Source organism: Lissotriton helveticus, chromosome 3_1 (assembly GCF_964261635.1).
Source record: "Lissotriton helveticus chromosome 3_1, aLisHel1.1, whole genome shotgun sequence".
Taxonomy (NCBI): domain Eukaryota; kingdom Metazoa; phylum Chordata; class Amphibia; order Caudata; family Salamandridae; genus Lissotriton; species Lissotriton helveticus.
Window position 1 is genome coordinate 937,316,126 of NC_136061.1, and position 25,154 is coordinate 937,341,279.

Sequence of the window (25,154 nt, forward strand, 5' to 3'; positions counted from 1 at the left end):
AGATTTAAGATGGATACTGTTGTGTATAGTCTGGATGCCCATCTTGTACAGTTAGCAAATCTGGTTATCTGTGTCAGCGGTTCAAATTCCAGTGGCTCCTTAGGGAAACTCTTCATCACCTCTTGAATTCTGTATCTCAACCTGATGTAAATGAACACAAGCCATGCAAGGGTGTAGTATGACATGTATTTTTATATTGTTGAATAGTGAGGAATTTAATCGCTGTGTACAGATGGCCTAGTGTGGTCAGTCCTACCTCGGATAACACCTTCATCACTGTTCTTGTGTTAATGTGTGAAGTGGATTTCGAGTTAGCAGATCACCGGGGGGTGTTCTGCATCTAAATAAATAGCTGCAGCTTCAATTGTATAATTGAAACGGTAAAGAACTGTAAATATCGTACACAAATTTACTGTTTTAGACCTATGATGTTTACATTTACTTTTTAGATGTTGCCAGATGAGGACATATGTGCGAGAGCTTTACTTGTGTGTTGAGGATCTGACCTGCTTTGATTTAGGCTTCGTATCTGGTGATCTATTTAAGAAAGCACACACTCATCATTCTAAGTGTCTAAACCTGAGGATGGAGCGGTGGGGGAGGAGGGGCAAAGCTAAAGCTATTGTGTCACTTGATGCTGAGAAGGCGTTTGACACCATTAGATGGAATCACCACTTCTGAACGCTGGAAGCCTTCAGGATAAGGCAGGTGTTTAGATTCTGATCCAAGAGCAGAGGACAGGGTGAACATCACACTGTTCCAAACTTCAGAGGAGCACAGAGCAGGGCAGCCCCCTGTCACTACTTTGGTTCACCCTGGCAGTAGAGCTTCTAGCCTGCGAGTCTCCTAACAAAGCAGGTTTCACTCAGTGGGGATGATGTCCTCCTATACCTGTCTCAACCGCCGAGCTCCACGATCAACATGCTGATGGAATTTTTCTATAAGATCCAGAGGTGCAAGGGATACAAGATCAACTGGCAATCGTCAGTGATGTTTAAGACCTGTGAATGGCGACAGGAGGAGCCTATCATGAGCAGACTCGGGATCAGAGATAAATGGCTTTAAATATCTGTGGATTGAATTAAGGAGAGACAAAGCCTCGTTCCCCTCCAAAAACATGGGCTTGGCGCTGATTAAGTTGAAGGTAGAGCGTAGGCATTGGCGAACGTTGCCACTATCCTTGCTAGGCATTATTTGAAATGCTATATAGAGATTTCTGGACGCAATGCAGGACACCCCATATTATCTCACAGACTCATTCTTTAAGGAAGTGGGGTAGAGAAAACTGAGAAGTATACAGTGGCATGGGGATAAGCTCAAATATCACTATCCACCATGTACAAACCACAATCCCTGGGTGGAATTGCCTTTTCACACTTTGGATGCTATTACTGGGGCTCCCAGCTGGTGGCGGTACATGACTGCGCTTGTGCAGAGCATGACGACCAAGCATTTGATATTGAATTGGTAGAAGAGATGGGAAGAAGACCCTCCTTAATTCCTTCTATGGGGGGCAGGGGGTGAACAAGCTCCCTCCGACCACCAGGGCAGTGGTGCAAGTTTGGAAAATGGCCATAGCGACACTGGGGTGGCATAATGTTCGCAGATTGAAGACACTACTGTGGAAAGGCACCTTAAAGGGGGAGGTAACATGTTTGTAAGGTTTCAGACATTGACATGAAATTGGAATACCAGAACTGGGTGATATACTAGCCGTAGACTGGATAAAAGTCTTTGAGACCGTCCAAGATGAGTTTGACTTATACCAGACACAACCTTATTGATACTGAGACACTCACTGCAAAGAATAGATGATGCCTGGACAGAGGTGTGAGAACTCTAGTGGAAGAGCTAGGTAAAGTGGCCCTTTCCATGACTTGTAAAACACTAATCAGCAAAACCCCGGATAACCTACAACAGCTTGGAGAGGTGGCATAGAAGCAGTAGGGGAAATGGAGGATGGAATGAAATACTCTAACACCCAAGGAAGGTTGCTATCAGATCAAATGTCAGGCTATTCCACCTTATAATACTGCACGGAACCTGCTACCTTAGAACTTGCATTTTTGAGAAAACTGCAAACTGTCTCAAACGTACGAATTAAGACATCACATATATAAATGGGTTGTCGGCCTGTGGCCAGATTCAGGGGTTCTGGATGCAGTTACATAGAGAAAACCTGACACCGTGGGAGACAGCTTCTTTCTCACAGGTAAATAGGTCGTGCTGGGGGTTTCAGGGGAGACAGACTCACTAGATACAAGACAATATTTGGTTCCCTGGGGAGCATGGTGAAAAAAAGAGACCTTATGAGACACTGGGGTGCCCAAACCACACCGATGACTGTGCAATGGAAGCAGTGATGGACATCTGCATGGAAGCTGAAAAACACTATATGCAGGAAGAGCTTTCCCATGAAAATTAAAAAATTGAGGCCCAAGGAGGGTCCACCTGTGCCTGAGGAATAAAGAGTAGCCCAGGCCAGGGCAAAACCTCAAGTGGAGGAGACTGACAGAGGCAAGAAGGAAGAGGCTTCTATTGAATGTCTGAGCTGTGGGGATGGGCCAACCCTAACTTTGCTGAAAATATGTTTTGGGAGTGAATAGAACCTGACTGCAATGCAACAAATATTTATGATTAATGCAATCTACATGCCCCAAAATAATAAAAAGATCTTTTGCTTTACAAAAAATATGAAAACACACACTCTTTCCGTGAAACACTCCTATTTGCAAAGTGGTCATGTTCCATCCAAAATACCTTTTGCTACTTCCTGGCCTTTAGACCATACTTAAAATGTTCAAAATGAAATAAAAAGTTCCAGCATGCCCATGCAGTTGTCTAAAAGGCCAGAATTGACTGATAAGTTATATGGGAGTTGGCATGTCTTTGCATGATCATCTCTTCAGACATCCTTTACATCATGAGATGTATCAGTTTCGTTTCGAGTGCTTTTCTTTGCCATGGCGGGGTCCTTTCTATCGGCTGCCATGTGTATAATGGGCCAAAGTAGATCTACTTGTGCAGTGTGGATGACAGTGTCTGTGAGAGTAAGAGAGCCAGATTCAAGCGTGTGCATTGAATTTCCTTGCCTCCTTGGTACTGTTTTACTGCAGTGGTTAGTTCTGAGCTATGTTGTATTTTCTGTCATTGAATAAAGTGATAATGTTGAGCAGTGTCACTTCATTTGAATATGTATGTGTTTAATCTCGATAATCGGAATTCCACACATAAAAAGAGAGAGATGAGCCCTGGTTCCCCCCTCGGCCGTCACATACCCAGCCTGATATCGTACACAGTTCTTCCTCGCCTCCCTTTTATGGCTCCTTCCTCTCCTCCTTTCCTACATATTCTCTCATCCTCGTTGTTTGTTGACTGTACCTTACTACGCTACTGTAAGTGATGTAATTTGTAGCGCAATGTTCCTCTTGTATAGTGCTCTGATACCTCCGGGTCTAGCCAGCGCTATATAATCATTTTTAGATATACCCAGTAATGCAACAATCCTCTGGTTTTGCGCTCTGATACCTCTGGGTCTAGCCAGCGCTATATAACCTTCTCAAATCAAATAAACTAAAATCAGTTTTTTCTGAATGTTGAGACCTGAGCAACATGGCTGATGCCCGGTGGAGCTGCTAGACAGCTAATGAAGAGATGGGCCCTCACCTACCCAGCCGGACATTGAGCACAGTTCCTCATAGTTTCCCCGCTATTATTCCTTCCTCCCCTCCCTCCTACGAATTTGTGAATCATTGTTTATGTGTACTGTTATCTTACTGTGCTCTTGTATCTGATGTAACTCTTAACGCAACGATCCTAAATGTAAAGCGCTCTGATACCCTCTTGGGTCTAGTTCGCGCTATATAAAACTTTATAAATAAATTAAATAAATAAAAAATAAAGCACAACTACTAGGTAGCTAAAACTAAGTAGTGTAAGGTAATACTATTTGAATTGCTGGTGAATTAAGATGGCATGTTCAGGTCTGTGACATCCATGTCTTAGCAAGGTTATTGCCTTTTTAGCGGACACAAAGAGACACCAAATTACAAGAAAATAGCAGTTAAATACTGGTTTCTTAGTTAAACGGGGGCCCTCCATTGTTTTGCCTGGAACAACTTATCATTGCACTGTTTCCAGTGATATGACCCTTTCAGTATCTGTTCTCCTTTATTATAGACTTAGATATTTAGGTAAGTACAGAATGTTCTATGCAATGAGATTATTTCATAAAGCAGGTGGGCAACCAGGTCATTGTTACTGTGTCAGTTTATTGAAATATGTTGAATCCTTAGCATGATTACATACTCAAAATGTGCTTCATCTCGCTTTGTCATGAAGCAGTCTGTTGATTGCTTTCCCACACTGAAGCTTTTCAGGTTTTGGAAGATGGGTAGGTTTGTAGTAGAGACTTCTGAGTCAGTAGCTATTTTCAATTGTGCAGCGGGGATGGCACTTTCGTGCTTTTATTTTAAGATGCCCTTTCAGATAAATTAATATGCAAAACGTATATGCTTACAAATTTGAGAGTGTATTTTTGTTTGCTTTTTGTAGGTCAGCTAATATTGTAGTATGGTCTATAATATTTGCTGGTCTTAATATTCTGTATACTGTACATTCTTAGCTGGAATTGAAAGCAAGCTGCCATGGCTTAAAGAACATTTTGTGTGCACCTATTGTAATAACTGTCAGGGGAGACAGATTGGCTTCACATATGTACAGCAAACACACTACAAAGAAAGTTAAAGAGAAGATCTAAATTCTTGATTTCAATTAAGTGGAGAGACTTTAGAACTTGTGTAGCAAAACTGTGGTGTTTCTCAAAATGAGCTGGTCAATGGGATTTGAAAATGCACCAGGGTTTGAGACCTTTACCACATCAAAAGTAGAAACATTGGATTAGATAATCCAAGTAAGCATCAAGTGATTCTGCTGCCCATGAAACAAAATCCACACAAAATAATGAAGTTGAAACTAAACTACTTTTGTTTATCGTGGCAGGACAATTACAGCTTATATACGTGTTGTAGTTCAAAATAATAATTTATTAGAAAAATTTAAAAAGGGATCATTGCCATCTACCATGTTTTTGCTTACGCTTATGCCATTTGTCACTCTAGTTGATCGTTCTCCTGATTTTGTTCGTCAGGCAATCGAACAATGTACGTGTGCAACAGCACCAGGCAATTTTATATAACTGCTAACCCTACTCCCCTCCACTCTGATAATGCTGGTAACACTCATAGACATTAAGAGTTCTTGGAATGCCAGGCCTTTCGGGCACTAACATTCCTGCTGTGACCCTAGTGACAAACATATACAGACTGCTTGTACAATTTGAGTCATTCCAAGAAGGAGTGGGTGGCTAATAGGTGGATTAATAATAGGAGCAAGAAGGCAAATTCATTCAAATAATGAACAAAATCCTACATATCCCCCAAACAGAACTCCATGTCTAGCCACCCAAAGCTCTCAGATATTAACAATAATAAAACAAATTCAGATTGGACATTCTGCAGAGGCCTTCCTTGGGTTAGGTATACAGTGACAACCTCTTGACTTAGGTCTATGCTTAAATGTCAGGTCAACCCATCTATTTGTTGTATGCCTGTGGGGAGAGAGAGAGAGAGAGAGATGAGCTGTTTAAGAGTAATCTTAAAAGTAATCGTATTCTTTTCCCTGGTTCCTTAGGATTCTCAAGACGAGCACCCCTGTCTGTCAGCAGTGTAAAAACAGGAGCACAGGGTCAGGATGGAGGGAAGGAGAGAATGTCTCTGCGAAAGGTTGCAAAGCTGCTGCGTGAGAGACAGTACCAGCGAGTGGTGGTGATGGTGGGTGCCGGCATCAGCACTCCCAGTGGTATTCCTGACTTCAGGTAAAACCCTCAGAGGCATCTTCTAAGTGGAAACAGATTTGTCTGCTGGGGCATCAGGGGAACCCTGAGCAGTGTGATGAAACCCAGACTGTTATGAGCCTCCATCAGTTTAGAACTCTACCCTTGCATACTGGAACTTGAGTCGTTCTGCTTGAAAAGCAGCACAATTACCTAGAGGCTAGAACCTCATAGCCAGCTTTGAAAGTTTTCACAGTCTATCAATAGCGGTGAAGGGTCCACTGTCTCTCTCACCCTATTTCAAACACCTCTGCAGTTCTTCATCAGATGCATTGACTTGTACTTTAGGAAGTCCCGAGAGAGGTGACGTCTTTTAGCTGATGACCATGTACACCTGCAGAGTTTCAAGACTACACGCCTCCTTAAATTGGCCCCACACTAGATACAAGGAGGTCCCAAGACTCTATTATGAAAGTTGCAGCCAGATCCTGCAACTCTGTAAATTACTCCACGTATTCTAGTGTTGACCCTACTCGCTTCGGCGTTGGCCTATATGTTGTAGGGTGTTGATATCTGCAAGTTTCCATTAATTTGGGAAAGTGGCAGACGTGATGGAGGTGCTGATGATATGGGTCATCATGTTGTTGATTGGTGATGTTCCAAGGTTGTAGCTGTGGTGGGAGCATGGAGCCCTTGGGGCCCCTGAGCGGATTATCTGCATGATTACAGCTCTGTCATTTCTGTTGAGGGTTGGTTGTCCATTCGTTGAAGTGGCTATCTTGGTTGGTGGTGGGTAGGTTAGCAATGAGTTCTCTGGGGTTGGGTTGGTGTGAAAAGCTGCTGTAGATGTTTGCTATTTTGCTGTGGAAGAAGTTGGATAGGTTTTCATAGTGTTGTTGGAAGGCAGCAATGTTGTTGACAGTGGCTTAGGGCGAGGTGAAATTCTTGGCGATCCAGAAAGTTTCCTTGCAGCTGTTGGAGCTTCCTTCGATACTATCCACTAGTGCTTTTTTTTGGTGTCTCTTATTTGCTGGTGATAGCGTCCGAGTGCAGCCTTGTAGGTTAGGTTGACGGTGGTGTCGTGGCTGGCCCTCCATTCCCTTTCTAGTTGGTTACAGTGTTGTTGTTCACTTTATGTTGCCTCAAACCATTTGATAACCCAGCACCCAATTTCGTTAGATTCTTCCAAATTTTTACCTTTCAACTCCTACTTGTCTGGCTCTCTTTCTTCCCTTTCAACAGGTCCCCAGAAAGTGGCTTGTACAGCAACCTTCAGCGTTATAACCTTCCATACCCAGAAGCCATCTTCGAACTGAATTACTTCCTAAGCAATCCTAGACCCTTCTTCACACTGGCCAGAGAGCTGTACCCGGGAAATTTCCAACCAAATTATGCTCACTACTTTTTGCGGCACCTGCATGACAGAGGGCAGCTCCTCCGTCTGTACACCCAGAATATTGATGGCCTAGAGAGAGGTGAGTCCTCGTCTTCCTGTAAAGATTCACAGGGAACCTTTAGCTGAGCGCTTTAATCACTTTTGAAACACATACACTTGCCTCCAATTCACACTTTTTTTTGCGCACCTACTTTGACTTCCTTCAGCTTTCAGCCCTTCCGTCTGTATTTTGTTGCATTCCTTGTGGTATATATTTCTAAGTAAACTTATGTATTCTGCTTAGTTTATGTCTTACTTGGGAGATGTGCAGTAATTGTATTCTTTTGTCTTTTTTGTGGCTCCACGTGCTCCTTTCTCATCTTCCGCTTGCACTCTTTTACTCTGCACCTTTCCCAGTTTCCATATCATCTCTGTTAGTGTTAAAACAAAGTTTTTGTCATGTAGATTTTGAGAAAATTTGCTTTATTTTACTATAATTTTTCCGAAAATAGAAAAGAGTTTTTCTTTGTCTGCAAAGGGATAGTGTCAGTTGCCACACAGCATGCATTCCCCTAATGAACTGCAAATTACATAAAACCAAACAACCAGATGGGATGCCTATGAACTGTTTTTGTATGGTATTGATTTGAAAGAGTAATGGTGAGGTGGATTTATGAATGTCCCAGCAACATCCTAGCTGACAGACTGACTTCTATGGGAGATGTACTGTTTTCTGTAGATTACAGATTGGTCCTCCCAGAACAAAAAAGGGGAAAGAAGAAAGAAGAAATGAATAAAGAGAGAAGCAGCAACCATCAACCATATAGTCCACTGCTATTTAGTAAAATTTCAAAAAGGAATATTACATTCCATAATCGGGACTAATAGCAGAAAACAAAAACAAAACCAGAGACCATTACGAACCAGTCAGATTTCCATCAACTGCCTGTCATGGCCAGTGTCATCATCTGGACATCCTTCTTTCAATACCACTCAACCTTTTTAGCACAAAAGGAAACTATGTGGTATAACTTTCGTATTGATCTCTGTGAACTCTACATGTAATGGTAGAGGAAGACCAATGACTAGTTGTATTCCTTGGTCATCCAATGTTTCTAGAGGATATCCACTAAATCTGTGATGGAAAGAAACTAAGTGCAGTGCTGGTGAAGTGGTGATTTAAAAAGGATATGGAAGAGAAAAACCTTTTTATTCCAATATCTCACCCAGACCTATTAAAATTATTGCAGATGCGACGTAAACCAAATATGCCGCTGCTCGAGAGAAGTGGTCGACTAGTTTAAACCTAACGGGCCTATAGCCCAGGCTTTCTTTAGGATCTTTATTGACAATAAGCTACTGCATACGTGAAAAATTAAATTATGTATTTATCAATTTACCTTCATACAGGCAGAGTGATTGTCACACCTGTCCTATATGAGGTATTAGCCTCACCTCAACCGGTAAACACTCAGGTGTATGAGACCCCGCCCTCTCCGTTGGTGCCTCGAGTGTAACCTCAATGTTTGGGAGGTCCCAGAACATTACCAGTCAGTGAAAACTTTTGAAATCATAATCGTAATCTGCCGTTTCTTCATTGACTGTAATGCCTAGACGTAGAGTAGCCTATGTTCAGCATTGACAACACTGCGTTTTCCATGGTGGTTTTAAAATAAAGTGTTTTTTCTTGCTCGTGTGAATCGTTCATTTTAGCCATGTGCGCTATGCAACAGGAGATAATGTAATTGTGACATTTCAACGCTCCCACAGTTGTACAGTTGTTGTGAAGAGTTGTACGGCAGTGAAATATAAAGGACATGTTTGATGCCCCTCTGAAGAGACTGGTTTCGGTCTTCATCTTAGACTATGATGCTTGTTTTTGAAGGGGCACGAACAGCTAACTGTCACGGCTGCCTTTGCAAATCCTCTGTTCATTGTCTTCATGAGTATACTGCACTTTTTCTGCTTCTCTTTTATTCTGTCTGTCCCACTGGTAAGCATCACTAATGCCATTGACTCTTTGGGACAGATTCTTAAATAGTTTAACTGATATCTCGATACAAAGTTCTTTTTAATGTCCGACATTTGGGCATTTTTTCAACAAATCATTGGAGGAAAAACCCCAAACCCTTTATATGTTATTTTTTAAATCTGGTCCAAATCTGCTTTAGCTGTGTACTATTCTGCTACTTCGTTGTCTACAGGTTTTTGTGGATACCCCAAAAAACCTATTGCTGCTTTCAATGCTAAGTACATTCAGGTTTCACAAAATAGTATTAGGGAGAAGTGTTTGAAAAACACTTGTTTTTAGATTTTTTAAATAGACACATCTGTGATGTAATAACCCAATTAATTATATTTGCCTGTGGCTTTGCTTACATCTCTGGCTTTGAAAAAGCTGGAGCCAGGAGTGTTTTAAAGTTTTTTTTGTTCATATCGTTAAAGACTAAGCTGTGAAATCCTGTTTTGCAAATGTATATTTTGAAGATCTCCATTTCAGAAAAAAAATCACGGCCAGCAATGGAACACTTTTGTTCCTGTTTGGCAACATTCTTGTGGGGGATTACATCTCCCTTTAGAAGGTGTTCCCAAGAGAGAGGAGGTGGATTAACAGGACTTGGATAGATCAATAGGGGCTTCTGGAATGAGTAGTTTAATCTTCCACAATAAATGATGTTGATAGATTTCTGATTTAACAGTAGAGTGAACATGGCTGGGCACATATAAGCCTGTCTTTAGAGTAAAACTGCAACATTTAGCAGAGTCTGCCAGAGATTTAAAACATCATGCCAGGTATGGATGCATAGGAAAGAGAATAGCGATTCTCCAATTAACATGCAAAGAGAATCTTGATTTCATTAAAGACAACGGAAGCTGACATTATGCAATAACCTTTGATTGCTGACCCAACATTCAACCCTTTAACCCCTTGCATGCTGATGACAGCCCCTGGCCATCATGCATCACGGTGGGCGTGTGCTGATGACGGCTGGGGGCCGTCATGATCCCGCCCACTCTTCAAAACGGCCGCACAGCGCGAAAATTCGCGCCGCATGCAAGGGGTTAAAGAACAAAACAAATACATCATAAACCACTACATCCATTTTAGAATTTTCAAACAATATATATATGTCCAAGACACATAATCATCCTCCTCTTTAAGCTGCGAAGAAACAAGATATTTTCTTCATCCTCAGCCAAAACGTCTATTACAAATTGTATGTAAATAAAAACACAAATTAATCCACACATTTCATCATATAAGGAAACATGTTTTCACTCAGATTAGCCATTCACATCTTATTTTATTTGTTTTTATTCTTCAAAATAAACATTTAATTCATCTTCTCATATGGAGACGGGGTGGGATAATGTTAGCCCCCACTGAGTTTAATGAAATCACAATTCTCTATGCATGTTAATTGGAGAATCGCCTTTTCATTACAAGACCAGAGGCTACCATTATGCTTCTTTGAATCCATTCAGCGCCAGAATGCTCACATGCTCCAAAGGTCTTAAAAAGAATTTTGCAAAAGCATTCACATTAGACCAGTCTTCCCTCTTCAGGATCTCTATTAGAGAACAGCCTGCCCAGAAGACTTTGCTAGCCATTGAGTGAACTCCAACCCCTGAAAGATCTACTCCTGCTTCACTCATCACTGTTCTTACCAATTTAGACAATGTAGCTGTTGAAACTGCTTTATAAGCTTTCACATAAGACCTTAATTACTGTGCCTCCCCATCGGCTCTAAATTCCAACAATTTGTTCTCATATGACTTCATACAATTTACCGATCCACTGGATTAGGGGACCCAGGATGGAGCCCATAAAGGGTAGAGAGGTGCTCACTGAAGAGGTTAGAAGAGATACGTCCTGCCTATCATATACTCTACAAAAACCAAAAAGTATCCCTTTCGGAACCAGGCTGGTTCCTGCCAGAAGCAAAAAAAACACAAGGGGTTTAATCAACAGTGCGTCAATTGTTTACCGACTCACATTTGTGGGTAGGAAGGGAACAAGACCCTTTTCTTAATATAACCCTCACTTACTGTAGTAGTGGCATGCTTCATCATCGGATTCAACCCAACTCCCGATGAAGAAGCATGTCACTAATAGAGTGAGTGAGGGTTATATTAAGAAAAGGGTCTCTTTCCCTTCCCACCCACAAACGTGGGTCGGTAAACAATTGGCATACTGTTGATAAAACCCCTTGTGTTTTTTTCCCTCTTTTTTTGCTTTTGGCAGAAACCTGCTTGTTTCCAGAAGGGATACTTTTTTGTGTTTGTGTTTTTTTCATACAATTTACTTCACATAACTTTGCACATTTATGAAAATAAGGGTAAAAGATTGTCTCAGACATGGTTTTCCAAACGTCAAAACGTATCCCTTCTGGAGAATAATATCTATACCAAAGTTCCAAGACCATTACATCAGAAACCCTTCTAAAGAATATTAAGCAAAGTAAAGTTGCTAGTTCCAAATAAATCTATCTAAGCGTAAGGTAATTAGTGTCTGGCCATGAAGTGAGCAATCTGAATACTAACCAGCATCTCATAACAAATCATAACGAGCATTAGGGGGTCTCCTAATCCTAACTCCCTTCAATACTCTCATTATCAAAGGATCACTCCCTAGTGCAGAGTTATTAACTAAAGCAGGGCTCGAAAATTCCACTCGACCGCTCGCATAGTCAAGCTAAATTTAACAAGGTTGAGCTGTTTTTAGGTCCTACTCGCCCTTTCTGGCGAGTGGGAAAACAAACCAACTTTTGTCCTCTGTCTGTGAAAACGGAGCAAATGTGACAAGATAACAAGATTTAAAGGCTTTTTTATTGCTCACAAAGGTAATGAGCAATAAAGATGCCTTTAAATCTTGTTATCGTGTCACATTTGCTCCGCTTTCAGAGACGGAGGTCAAGTAGGTTGCAGTTAGGTCGAGGACATTTTTTAAGGTACTAGTCCTGCAGGAATAGTACCATTTTTTTGATTTTTGTGGCCCTATAAAGCATATTCCAACAGACACAGCCGATCTATAACAATTAAGTGTCTTGTAAGAAAGACCACAGTTGAACAAATCTGCTAAATGGGTTGATACTACAGCTAGAGGAGCTTTCAAGGGATCCTGAGTCTACCCGAAGACCTAAAGAAGCCACAACTAGATGGGTATCTCTACAGCGAGTTCTATCATGCCTAGGAACCAAACCTGAGATGTCCAATACGATGCTATTAGAATGGTATTGCATCTCGCTAACCAGACCCTCATTTATACTCTCTGGAGCATTGAGAAGGGGGCAAATTCATATTCTCCCACTCTTCCCCAATCCTGTAGAAAGGCGTCTACCGCCATTGCCCAAGGATCCGGTCTCCAACTGAAGTCTCTGGGTACTTGGTAGGTGAGTCTGCTCACAAAGAAGTCTACCTGAACTGGACCCATAACCTCTGAATCAGATTAAAAACCTCTGGAGTCAATTTTCAGTCGCTGAAATTCCTGAGGTATCTGGAATTCCAATCCTCCCTCACATTCTCCTGCCATTGAATATATTCTTCTCTCAAAAATATTTTGTGACTTTAACAAAAATGCCATTTGCTTTTGGTTAAATCAGCCAATTGTTTTGATCTCAAGCCACCCAAACAATTTATGTATGAAAAGGCTGTAAAATTGTCTAAATGAATCAGTGTCTAAATGTTTACCAATGAAATCTTGAAGCTCATCAATGCTTTTAAACCTGCTAACATTTCTAAACAGTTTATGTGTAGCAATTGTTCCACCTTAGACCATCTTCCCCCTGTTTCCAACGTATTCAGCTGTGCTCCCCAGCCAAAATTGCTGGCATCCGACTCTAAAATAAATTGAGGAACATTCCCAAAGATGGCTTTGGCATTGCAAGTTTCTAGATTCTCTGACCACAATTCCAGATCCTCCTGAACATCCAATGGCAATTAAATTGGATCTGCATACCACAATCCTTTCCTCAGCTCCAAGGCCTTCAGCCTCTGAAGATCTCTGTAATGTAATGGACCTTGGGGAATGGCCTGAATGGAAAATTCTAGGTCCCTCAAAGAAATCAAATTCTTTTCCAGAACAACTTTTATCTGCTTCGTTATCTTTTTTTGTGGAAGAATTAACTTAGATAGTTAAGTATCCACCTGAAAATCCAGGAATTCTATGCTCTGCGTAGGGACCATAACAGACTTTTCCATGGTTATTATAAATCTAAACTCTCTAGAAGATTCCTTGTGCAAGCAAGATGTTTCAGCTATTCTAACCTGTTTTGAGACATTAGCAATATGTTATCCAATTAGATTATCAGTTGGACCCCTGTCTCTCTCAGGAAGGCTACTACTGGGTGAGTCACCTTGGTGAAGCACCAAGGAGCTGAGGACAAGCTGAAGGGTAATCTAAGAAACTGATACAGGACACCTCTGCACCTGAGCCATTAATATTTCTAAGAGTCTTTTGCCATGCGTAGTGTAAAATAGGCTTCCTTTAAATCCACCAACCAGTCTTTTTCCTGTTAAAATGTCCCTCAGTAGACTTGGATCAGTAGAGGCTTCTGGGATGAGTAGTTTAATCCTCCACAATAAATGAAGTTGACAAATTGCTGATTTAACAGTAGAGTGGACATGTTTGGGCACATATAAGCCTGTCTCTAGAGTAAAACTGCAACATTTAGCAGAGTCTGTCATAGAAACTAAAACACCATGACTGGTATGGATGAATAGGGAAGAGACTTTTTCTGCTTTGAGGAAAAATTCTGTCTTTAATAGGTTCATTAATATGAAATTCTTATAGAAGCAAGGTATTCACGACACAGCAGATGGAGCTACCAAATATTTGGAAGCATAGGGGGGCAGTCAACAGGTGAACTGAGCAGGGACGTGAAGGTGACTGACGATAGAGGAGAGATGCTTGTGATGAGCCCAGGTAGATACGTTTAAAGAGGGTGAGAACTCCTTTAGTGGAGTAGAATATGCGGAATCCATAGCATAACGTGTTTAGTAAGTTGGAGGTATTGGGGTATTGAGACACTTTATTAAACACCAGGCTCTCAAGGGTTCTGTAGAAAAAGGGATTTAAGATATGTGAAAGTTGAGGGATAGAAGCATCACTTCTTTCGGATCGAACAGACAACCACAAACCTATAGTAGTCGCTATACTGGAAGGGAGGAAATAGTTAAAACCGGTGGTATGACCGAGCAGGATAATTGATGAAAGAGCTAATGGTTCAGATATTTGAAGACAGAAGATGTCCTTGGGGCACAACAGGGATAGCTACTGTGGACTATGAGGATTAATTCTGAAGTCGGAGTGAAGGACTCAAAACTGTATAAGTTGCTTAGTGGAAGCCTCCTGATTGAGGAAGGTGCAGAGAGCATGATTTGGGTGGTTACAACTTACGAAAGAAAATACGCAGCTCTTATTTCCTGTGATGTTTGTCTACATTGTCTTTGACTTGGATGTATGCAGTTGTGGGATGATTTCTGTCACTCACTTTTGAAGGTGGAGATAAGTTTGGGATAACAGTTTTATTGGAGTGAAAAAAAGTCAGTACATCCAGGGTGATTTGTGGGTATAAAGATTCTCTTCATTGCAAAATGTTCACCATCTGTGTAACAGCCTCAGCATTTCCGTGTGAGGAGCAAAGAAAGTTAGGAAACAGACCACGTCAAGAGATTAATATTACTTTAATCCCTTCTTTTCCTCCCTTTGTTTTCATGATTTTCTTTGTAATATTTTCCTTGCTCCTCCTCCATTTCTTCAGTCTTCTGCTTTTTTCTCTTCCTTCCTTAATTTCATGTATTTCCTCTAACTCATTCCCTCTTTAGTCTCTTGCATGTGCTTTGCTTTGTTCTCTTCCTCCTCTTTCCTAATCTTCCTTTCTATCATTCCTTTTTTACTTTTGACATTTCCCTCAGTTATATGCCGTTTCGATTTTTCATTTATATGTCCCCCTTCTCTTTCCTCATTTACACTTTTGCTTTTTGTTATTTAGTTTTCTCCTTTGCTCTTTCCATGCTTTATTTTCTCTTCCTTTCATTATTACTCACTTTCATCACACGTATTCTCTCTTCCTTCCCCATTTCTTTTCCTGTAATATCTTAACTTACCTCTTTACAACTCCCTTTTCTCCCTTTTGATTTGCTTTGCCTCTTTCCCTTTCTTCCATTATTCTCATGAATTATTGCTTTTTATCCTTCTTTTCTATTTTCCTTTGTTTTCAGCCTTTCATTTTCTCTCTACATCTCTCTCTTTTTTCTTTCTGCTTGCCCTTTTTTATTTTCTTCTTTCTTCCTTCCTATTTCCTTACCCTCTTTTCTGTTTCCGTTTCTGTTTTTACATTCTTTTTCTTTCTTCCTCTATCCCCTGTCCCACATTACGGTTTCTTGTTTCTGCTTTCCGCTTTTCCCTATACTCTATTTCTTTCTTCTTTTCCCTCTCTTACCCCCTTCTTTCCATTTTCTCCATTTTCTTTTTTTGCTCTTTTCCTTGGTTTGCCTTCTCTTCTTTCTTTCCCTTGCGCTTATCCTATTTTCCTCCCTTACTTTCTTTTATTCCAATTTATTTCACCTTATCTCTCTCGTTTCCTCACTTTTGGGCTCTTATTCCGTCCTTTGTTTTACATCTTGTTGTTTCTGTCTATCCACTTCCCATTCCTTCTAATTTACCTCTTTTCATTTTTCATCCATTCATTTTCCATTCATACATAAGGTTTCCCTCATTATTTCATCTTCCTTTCTGTTCCATTTTCTAGTCTGCTTTTCCATCTTTTGATTCATTCCTTTCCACTTTTCCTTTCCTTTTTAAGTCTCTTTTGTTCTCCTTTTCCTCCCCTCTTTTCTTTTGTCTTTTTTCCTTTTCCTTTTTACTTCAAATCTTTTGCCATTTTCATTTCCATGTCTTCTGTTTCCCTATGTACACCATCCTCCTACCTTTACCTCATTTTGGTATCCTCTTTTCATCCCCACTCTCCCCTTTCTCTGTTCATGTCTCGATTTCCCACCTCTTTCTCTCCCTATAATTGTCTCCTTCCTTCCTTTTTACTTTTCACTTCCCCTTCCTCTTTTTCTTTACTTCCCATTTCCCTTTCTTTTTCCCTATCCGTTTTTAGTTTCCTCCCTATTACCTTTGTGCACTTCCTCTTACACTTTGCCTCCCTCTTTTCCATTACCCCCTTTCAATGTTCTGTGTTCCCTCTCTTCCTCCTTCTTCCTCTTATCCTAGCCACTTTCCTTCTTTTCCTAGTCCACTCTTCCTCTCCCGTCTTTTCCGTCTGTTGCTTGACCTCATATGTCTCAACACTACCCTTGTTACCTCTCATTTTCTTTCCATTTCTATTTTCTGTACACTCACATTTTCTCTCCCTCTAACATATTGCCATCCTTGTTCCAGCTGCTGGAATTCCCCCCAGTAAACTGGTCGAAGCCCATGGCACCTTTGCCACAGCAACATGCACTGTCTGTCTCCACTCATTTCCTGGCCAGGATTTTCGGGTGAGTGAGTGCATATGCCCTGACTCTGACTTTGATCTGAGGGTTAAAAGGCATGGACTTCTGAACTGCCTCTCTCTATTTTGCATTGAAAGAACAAGCAAGGTACGAGAATGATATTGAGCAAGTCAATGACACACACTACATGTTGAATTGTCTCTTGGTTTAAAAAAATATAAGTTATTATTTTACCCAATGTAATAATTATTTTATGTACCTCGGAAAAGCGAGCGATTGAGTTAGTCACGTCGAGATTCACATCTCTGATCTGCAGTTACCCACGTGTTTCTGCTAGAAGCGCGTTGTATTACTGAGCTGCCTTACCAGCAAATTAACCCTTGATTATGCTTGTGGACAAAGGTTTCAAAGCAAAACGGTTTGTACTTTACCTGTTCCGTACCATAATCTAAGCCTTAACCCTAGCGCTAAATGTCAGGCTAACCCTAAATACATTTCAGTGACTAAGTTTTGTGATTGAACACTTCCTAGGCTCATTTGTGTCCGGGCTTGCTTCTCAGTTTCTGAACAAAACCGCCATCACTGTACAAAGGGCCAGAACACCCTTGCACAGTACTCGTCCCGATCTTTTTACACGCCCACAAACACACACACACACACACACACACACACACAAACACACACTCCCATCTATCTATAAATAGGTATACATGGTTAATACTAGACGCATTAAGATCAGACAATACGTCACAGAGAATAAAGGCAAACCAATTGGGAAAACAACTTTATTGTGTTTTCTGAGTGTAGTTGTATAGGAAGGGGAGAAGTCTCATTGCCCTTTTGTCTTGTAAATTACTTCTGGAATTATTTTAGTCCACAGGATGAGCAATCTACATTGAGCTGCAACTCTGTGTGCATTCTTCTGCGGAATCATTCTGCAAACAATTGTATTCAGAAGGGCTCGCTCTTTTCCCTGATGTTGGAGGTGAACCCAAAGAGAAGTAATCAGTATTTATTTCATTTATTAGGCCGAGCCTAGGCAGCGCATGCACTATTTCTCGACATGCTGTATCCCATTCTAGGGACTTTAACCACGCCCATCACTTTCATTGGCTCCATGGCCAGCCTTTGAAATTTCCTTTTGTTTGGTACGGAAATGCTTTACTCTGTCCCGTCATTTGGTTGTTTAGTTACCGCCCTGCAGACTGACCCTGTTCCCTGGATTATTTCCCGATCGTCCATATATATTGATGATGCTCTACTTTTTCTATTGCCTCATCTTCTTTATTAGGTTTCTGCTGCTTATGTTCCGAGCTTTGCTCCAAGAGCCGCTCGTGTTGCCTGTGCTCCCTGCCCACTAGTCTCCCGTTGTCTGTGCTGATCACCTCCGTCTTCCCTCCTCCTCCCCCTTTTCTGGGGACATAGTGTTTTTTTCTGTTTACCAAATGTTACTTTTTCGTGGTATTGTCTGTGTTGCCTTTGCTCCCTCCCATTGTCTATGTCGACCACCTCCCTCGTCCCTCCTCCTCACCCTTTCCTGGACATGTGTGTGTTTTTTTGTTTTTGTTTACTTAATCTCACTTTTTCCCAGTACGACAGTACGTGATCGCTTGTTCACTTACATCAATTAACGTTCCTGCCCCAGTTCCTGTGCACCTAGGTTGCCCGCACCTTAAGGAGACCACGCGGCTCTTTCGCCCCCAGTCTGTTAGGAGACAAGCAATTTAGCAGCCAGTCCTCAGCAGCCAGTAGATCATTGCTTTTAAATGGGCAGGTCCTGTCCGTTAGTGGGTACCTGCATGTCCTGCCCTGGACAAGGGTACTAGGACCCTGTGGCACAGGACAGAGGACAGGGGACACCGGACACCAGTTCCGGTCAGGGGAGGGGACAGAGACTTTCCTGGATGAGATCTCGAGGCAAGAGGTCACTGTATGTACATGCTGCAGCGATACAAATAAACGTGTACCTTAGAAGCCCCCATCATTTCCTGTGTCTGCTTAGGGGCTGATAGACACGACATCTGGCGACGAAGGTTTACAGAATCGACGTGTGTACATCGTGGACTGCATCGCGATTTAAACCAGGAGCCCACCCTGGATCGCGTCGTGCCCAGGAAAGAAGAGGAAAGTGCCCATGAGAAGCGCAGCGATGCGGGAACCCACCACGACCGCTGCGAACAGAAGACTGCCTAACTGCGGTAAGCGCCGTGTAGAAAGCGCAAAAGTTAAATGAATTGGCGCGAGCTCTCACGAGAGTCTCGGCGGCCATTTTCAAGTCAGGCGCGAGAACCAATGAACGCGCAGGAAAACCGGGCGGACATTTTTAAATCAGGCAGCGCCCCGATTGGCTCAGAAGTATCGCGAGAGTCCCGGCGGCCATTTTGAGGTCAGGCAAATCGACCAATAAGGGCAGTGAACAGCGCGGCGGCCATTTTGAGGTCAGAAAACGCCGAAAATAAAGGGAAAAGTGCAGATTGAAGGCTAGAAACGAACAACAAAGCACAAGGCAACACAAATAAAGACCAATAAAGCACAGGAACAGAAAATAAAATAGATTTATCGCGGAAAACAAAGGATCTTCAAGGAAAAGAACAAATAATAACAAAAAGAGTGCCAAGAGAGATAAAGATAGAAAATAAAGAAAGAAGCACAAGGCAAGACAAATAGAACAAAGAAGAATGGCGGACACAAAACAAAGTGCACAATATAGAAGTCCGCCACCATTTAACCTGTCTGAGCCGCAAACAGGAATTAGATGGGAAAAATGGATTAGACGCTTCGAGAGATACGTCGAAGCCACAGATGTGACAGATGCCAAACGGTTAGGTCTATTCCTGAACTTAGTAGGTGATGAAGTTGAAGACCTACTAGTGACACTGCCAAAAGAAGAGACCACCACCTATGAGAAACTGATAAAATGCCTAACAAACAAATTTGATCCTCAAAGGAATGTGGATTTTGAACGATACACCTTCATGATTGCATTTCAACAACTGGATGAAACACTAGATGACTTCGCAACAAGACTGCGAAAGCTGGTAACACACTGTGAGTTTAACAAGTTCGATAATGAACAAGCAATCAGGCTGCGTATCATTGAGGGTTGCCGTGACACTGAGTTCCGCACAAGAATCCTAAAAGAGCCAACATCACTTGAAAACATCTTGTCGTTGGCAAGAGCAGAGGCGAGAGCGACAGCACACGCGAAGGAAATGGAGCGAGGAAAGGAACGACGAGTGGAGCAAGCGCACCGCATAACAAATAACAACCCCTTGGGTGGCTGGAAAAAGGACAGAAATGAACAAACGTCAAAGAAGCAACCGGAGGTAACGTGCTACAGGTGCGGGCTTGAATTTCCGCATAGATGCCCATGCCCGGCATTTGGTCAGACATGCAGGAAGTGCAATGGGAGAAATCACTATGCCAGTGTGTGCCAAGGAGTGCACTTCAGAAATGACCGAGGAAGAACAGGAATACCACGAATGTCAACAAGCAGACATGTCAGGCACATTGAGACAGGAACAAGGAGTTCCTCAGTAGTGTCAGGTAAAGAAGAGGAAGAAGAAAAGACGGAACAACTCTATCTCATGTCGGATGTCACTACTGAGTCCGGTGATGAAGGTGAAAACAGAGAAAGAATATGCCTTGTGGACAAAAGCAAGATAAAGAAGACAGAATCTGTGACCATAAGTGTGGGGCTACACAAAGCAAAGTTTGTCCTGGACAGTGGCGCAACATGCAACATCATGTGTGTCTCTGAATACGAAAAAATGAATATCAAACCAGCACTGAGGCCATCCAGAGTTGAAGTATTCACCTGGGGATCCAGGAGATCAGTAACGAACATGGGGAAATTCATGTAAGAACTGACATACAGGGACCAAAAGATAAAAGAAGAAATACATGTGTTGAAAGGCGACATCGCAGCACCATGTCTACTGAGCAACATCACGGCTCAGATAATGGGTCTTCTAGCAATGACCTACAATATGTCAGAGAAGAGAAGCATCCTGAAGGAGCACCCCAGGCTGCTGCAAGGACTAGGAAAACTGAAAGGGCGGCAAATAACGCTACATATTGATGAAACAGTAAGGCCAGTAGCGCAACATCATAGAAGAGTACCAATACACCTGCAGCCACAGGTAGAAGAGGAGCTCGAAGCACTCCTTAAGCAGGACATAATAGAGCCAGCAGAAGGACCAACGCCCTGGGTATCACCAATCGTGGCCGTCCCAAAGAAGGACACGTCAAAAATAAGAATTTGTGTCGACATGAGGATACAGAACAAAGCAATTGAACGTGAGAGGCATCCCGGACCACATCTCGATGATATGATCAGCTGCCTCACAGGCACAAGACGTTTCTCCAAATTAGATCTGTGCAAGGGATATCATCAACTAGAACTAGATCCTCAGTCTCGATATATCACGACATTCTCCACCCACTTAGGTCTCTTTAGATACAAACGTCTGAGCTTTGGGATCTCATCGGCCGCGGAAATATTTCAAGAGACAATACGCCAAGTAATAAGGCCAGTAAAAAACAGCTTGAATTACAGCGATGACATTCTGGTGTTTGGGAAGTCAGACGAGGAGCACGACAAAGCTCTGAGAGAAGTATGCTCTCACCTGGAGCAAGCAGGTCTGACACTGAATGAAGACAAATGTGAGCTAGAGCGTGACGAACTAGTATTCTTTGGCCACATTTTCTCTAATAAAGGAATGCGACCAGATCGTAGCAAAGTAAAAACACTGGAAAGAGCGAAGCAACCAAGTGCTGTAGCAGAAGTAAGGTCATTCCTTGGTCTTGCTAGCTACTCTGCAAGATATATTCAAGACTTTGCTACTGTAAGCGCACCCCTAAGAGAACTGACAAAACAGGGACAAAGTTTCACGTGGACTGACAAATGCAGCAAGGCGTTCGAAGAAATAAGACACGCTGTGACAGCAGTAGATCACCTCGCATATTTTGATCCGAGACTGTGCACTGAACTTACTGTCGATGCGAGTCCAGTGGGACTGGGGGCAATACTGGCGCAACACCAACCAGGAAAAGACTCCCCAAGACACGTAGTGGCATATGGAAGCAAAAGCCTGTCAGATGTGGAAAAAGGATACTCCCAGCCGGAAAAAGAGAGCTTGGCGGTAGTGTGGGCATGTGAACACTATCACATGTTCATCTACGGAAAACCATTTACAATCATAAGAGATCACCAACCACTGATAACAATATACGGAAATCCAAATGCAAAGATACCACCTAGGATAGAGAGGTGGGGATAAGGCTCATGGACTACAACTTCAAGATAATCCACAAGCCAGGGAAGGAACACAATCCAGCTGACTACGTATCAACGATTCAAAAAAGGGGGTGGTGATGAACAGAGTGTCTGAATTAAGCAGAGCACTCTTACCCAGTCCAAAGATCAGGGCTTGATCCATCACCGTTATTTAGCTCACTGCCCCATCCCAGCTCAGAACCTGGCTATATGCAAATTAGTCTGTCCCTGGCCCAGTGCATCAGGGTATGCTCAGATGTGAGTCCCTTGCTCACTGCACCATCAGGATTCAAGCAAGCCGGGCCGAAGACGGCTGCAATGCCAGAAACCGGTCCCCGGAAGCTTGTTTCCTTTCCAGTAAAGAATTGGCTTGGTAGTTTGGTCTGTCCTGTTCCCATGATGCACTGGGCCAGGGACAGTCTAATTTGCATGTAGCCAGGTTCTGAACTGGGATGGTATAGTGAGCTAAAAAACGGTGATGGATCAAGCCCTGATCTTTTGACTGGGTATGAGTGTTCTGTTTAATTCAGATGCTCTGTCCATCACCACCCCCTTTTCTGAATCGTTTTGGCCACTATAGGAGTGGCAGGGTATGCTCAGATGTGAGTCCCTTGCTCACTGCACCATCAGGATTCAAGCAAGCCGGGCCGAAGACGGCTGCAATGCCAGAAACCGGTCCCCGGAAGCTTGTTTCCTTTCCAGTAAAGAATTGGCTTGGTAGTTTGGTCTGCCCTGTTCCCATGATGCACTGGGCCAGGGACAGTCTAATTTGCATGTAGCCAGGTTCTGAACTGGGATGGTGTAGTGAGCTAAAAAACGGTGATGGATCAAGCCCTGATCTTTTGACTGGGTATGAGTCTTCTGTTTAATTCAGATGCTCTGTCCATCACCACCCCCTTTTCTGAATCGTTTTGGCCACTATAGGAGCGGCAGGGTATGCTCAGATGTGAGTCCCTTGCTCACTGCACCATCAGGATTCAAGCAAGCCGGTCCGAAGACGGCTGCAATGCCAGAAACCGGTCCCCGGAAGCTTGTTTCCTTTCCAGTAAAGAATTGGCTTGGTAGTTTGGTCTGCCCTGTTCCCATGATGCACTGGGCCAGGGACAGTCTAATTTGCATGTAGCCAGGTTCTGAACTGGGATGGTGTAGTGAGCTAAAAAACGGTGATGGATCAAGCCCCGATCTTTTGACTGGGTATGAGTGTTCTGTTTAATTCAGATGCTCTGTCCATCACCACCCCCTTTTCTGAATCGTTTTGGCCACTATAGGAGTGGCAGGGTATGCTCAGATGTGAGTCCCTTGCTCACTGCACCATCAGGATTCAAGCAAGCCGGGCCGAAGACAGCTGCAATGCCAGAAACCGGTCCCCGGAAGCTTGTTTCCGTTCCAGTAAAGAATTGGCTTGGTAGTTTGGTCTGCCCTGTTCCCATGATGCACTGGGCCAGGGACAGTCTAATTTGCATGTAGCCAGGTTCTGAACTGGGATGGTGTAGTGAGCTAAAAAACGGTGATGGATCAAGCCCTGATCCTTTGACTGGGTATGAGTGTTCTGTTTAATTCAGATGCTCTGTCCATCACCACCCCCTTTTCTGAATCGTTTTGGCCACTATAGGAGTGACAGGGTATGCTCAGATGTGAGTCCCTTGCTCACTGCACCATCAGGATTCAAGCAAGCCGGGCCGAAGACGGCTGCAATGCCAGAAACCGGTCCCCGGAAGCTTGTTTCCTTTCCAGTAAAGAATTGGCTTGGTAGTTTGGTCTGCCCTGTTCCCATGATGCACTGGGCCAGGGACAGTCTAATTTGCATGTAGCCAGGTTCTGAACTGGGATGGTGTAGTGAGCTAAAAAACGGTGATGGATCAAGCCCTGATCTTTTGACTGGGTATGAGTGTTCTGTTTAATTCAGATGCTCTGTCCATCACCACCCCCTTTTCTGAATCGTTTTGGCCACTATAGGAGTGGCAGGGTATGCTCAGATGTGAGTCCCTTGCTCACTGCACCATCAGGATTCAAGCAAGCCGGGCCGAAGACGGCTGCAATGCCAGAAACCGGTCCCCGGAAGCTTGTTTCCTTTCCAGTAAAGAATTGGCTTGGTAGTTTGGTCTGCCCTGTTCCCATGATGCACTGGGCCAGGGACAGTCTAATTTGCATGTAGCCAGGTTCTGAACTGGGATGGTGTAGTGAGCTAAAAGACGGTGATGGATCAAGCCCCGATCTTTTGACTGGGTATGAGTGTTCTGTTTAATTCAGATGCTCTGTCCATCACCACCCCCTTTTCTGAATCGTTTTGGCCACTATAGGAGTGGCAGGGTATGCTCAGATGTGAGTCCCTTGCTCACTGCACCATCAGGATTCAAGCAAGCCGGGCCGAAGACAGCTGCAATGCCAGAAACCGGTCCCCGGAAGCTTGTTTCCGTTCCAGTAAAGAATTGGCTTGGTAGTTTGGTCTGCCCTGTTCCCATGATGCACTGGGCCAGGGACAGTCTAATTTGCATGTAGCCAGGTTCTGAACTGGGATGGTGTAGTGAGCTAAAAAACGGTGATGGATCAAGCCCTGATCCTTTGACTGGGTATGAGTGTTCTGTTTAATTCAGATGCTCTGTCCATCACCACCCCCTTTTCTGAATCGTTTTGGCCACTATAGGAGTGACAGGGTATGCTCAGATGTGAGTCCCTTGCTCACTGCACCATCAGGATTCAAGCAAGCCGGGCCGAAGACGGCTGCAATGCCAGAAACCGGTCCCCGGAAGCTTGTTTCCTTTCCAGTAAAGAATTGGCTTGGTAGTTTGGTCTGCCCTGTTCCCATGATGCACTGGGTCAGGGACAGTCTAATTTGCATGTAGCCAGGTTCTGAACTGGGATGGTGTAGTGAGCTAAAAAACGGTGATGGATCAAGCCCTGATCTTTTGACTGGGTATGAGTGTTCTGTTTAATTCAGATGCTCTGTCCATCACCACCCCCTTTTCTGAATCGTTTTGGCCACTATAGGAGTGGCAGGGTATGCTCAGATGTGAGTCCCTTGCTCACTGCACCATCAGGATTCAAGCAAGCCGGGCCGAAGACGGCTGCAATGCCAGAAACCGGTCCCCGGAAGCTTGTTTCCTTTCCAGTAAAGAATTGGCTTGGTAGTTTGGTCTGCCCTGTTCCCATGATGCACTGGGCCAGGGACAGTCTAATTTGCATGTAGCCAGGTTCTGAACTGGGATGGTGTAGTGAGCTAA

At 43.1% G+C, this 25,154-nt stretch overlaps 1 protein-coding gene across 3 annotated transcripts in view; it reads left to right on the forward strand.

The window, feature by feature from the left end:
• The window catches only part of SIRT3 (sirtuin 3), a 115,099-nt gene that overhangs the window by 67,605 nt on the left and 22,340 nt on the right, over window positions 1-25,154 (forward strand). For all 3 annotated transcript variants that reach the window (XM_078681282.1, XM_078681284.1, XM_078681285.1), the window contains 3 exons: window positions 5,692-5,875; window positions 7,076-7,308; window positions 16,600-16,700. In XM_078681282.1, coding sequence (XP_078537408.1) covers window positions 5,692-5,875; window positions 7,076-7,308; window positions 16,600-16,700 — 518 coding nt within the window. The remainder of the gene's footprint in view (window positions 1-5,691; window positions 5,876-7,075; window positions 7,309-16,599; window positions 16,701-25,154) is intronic.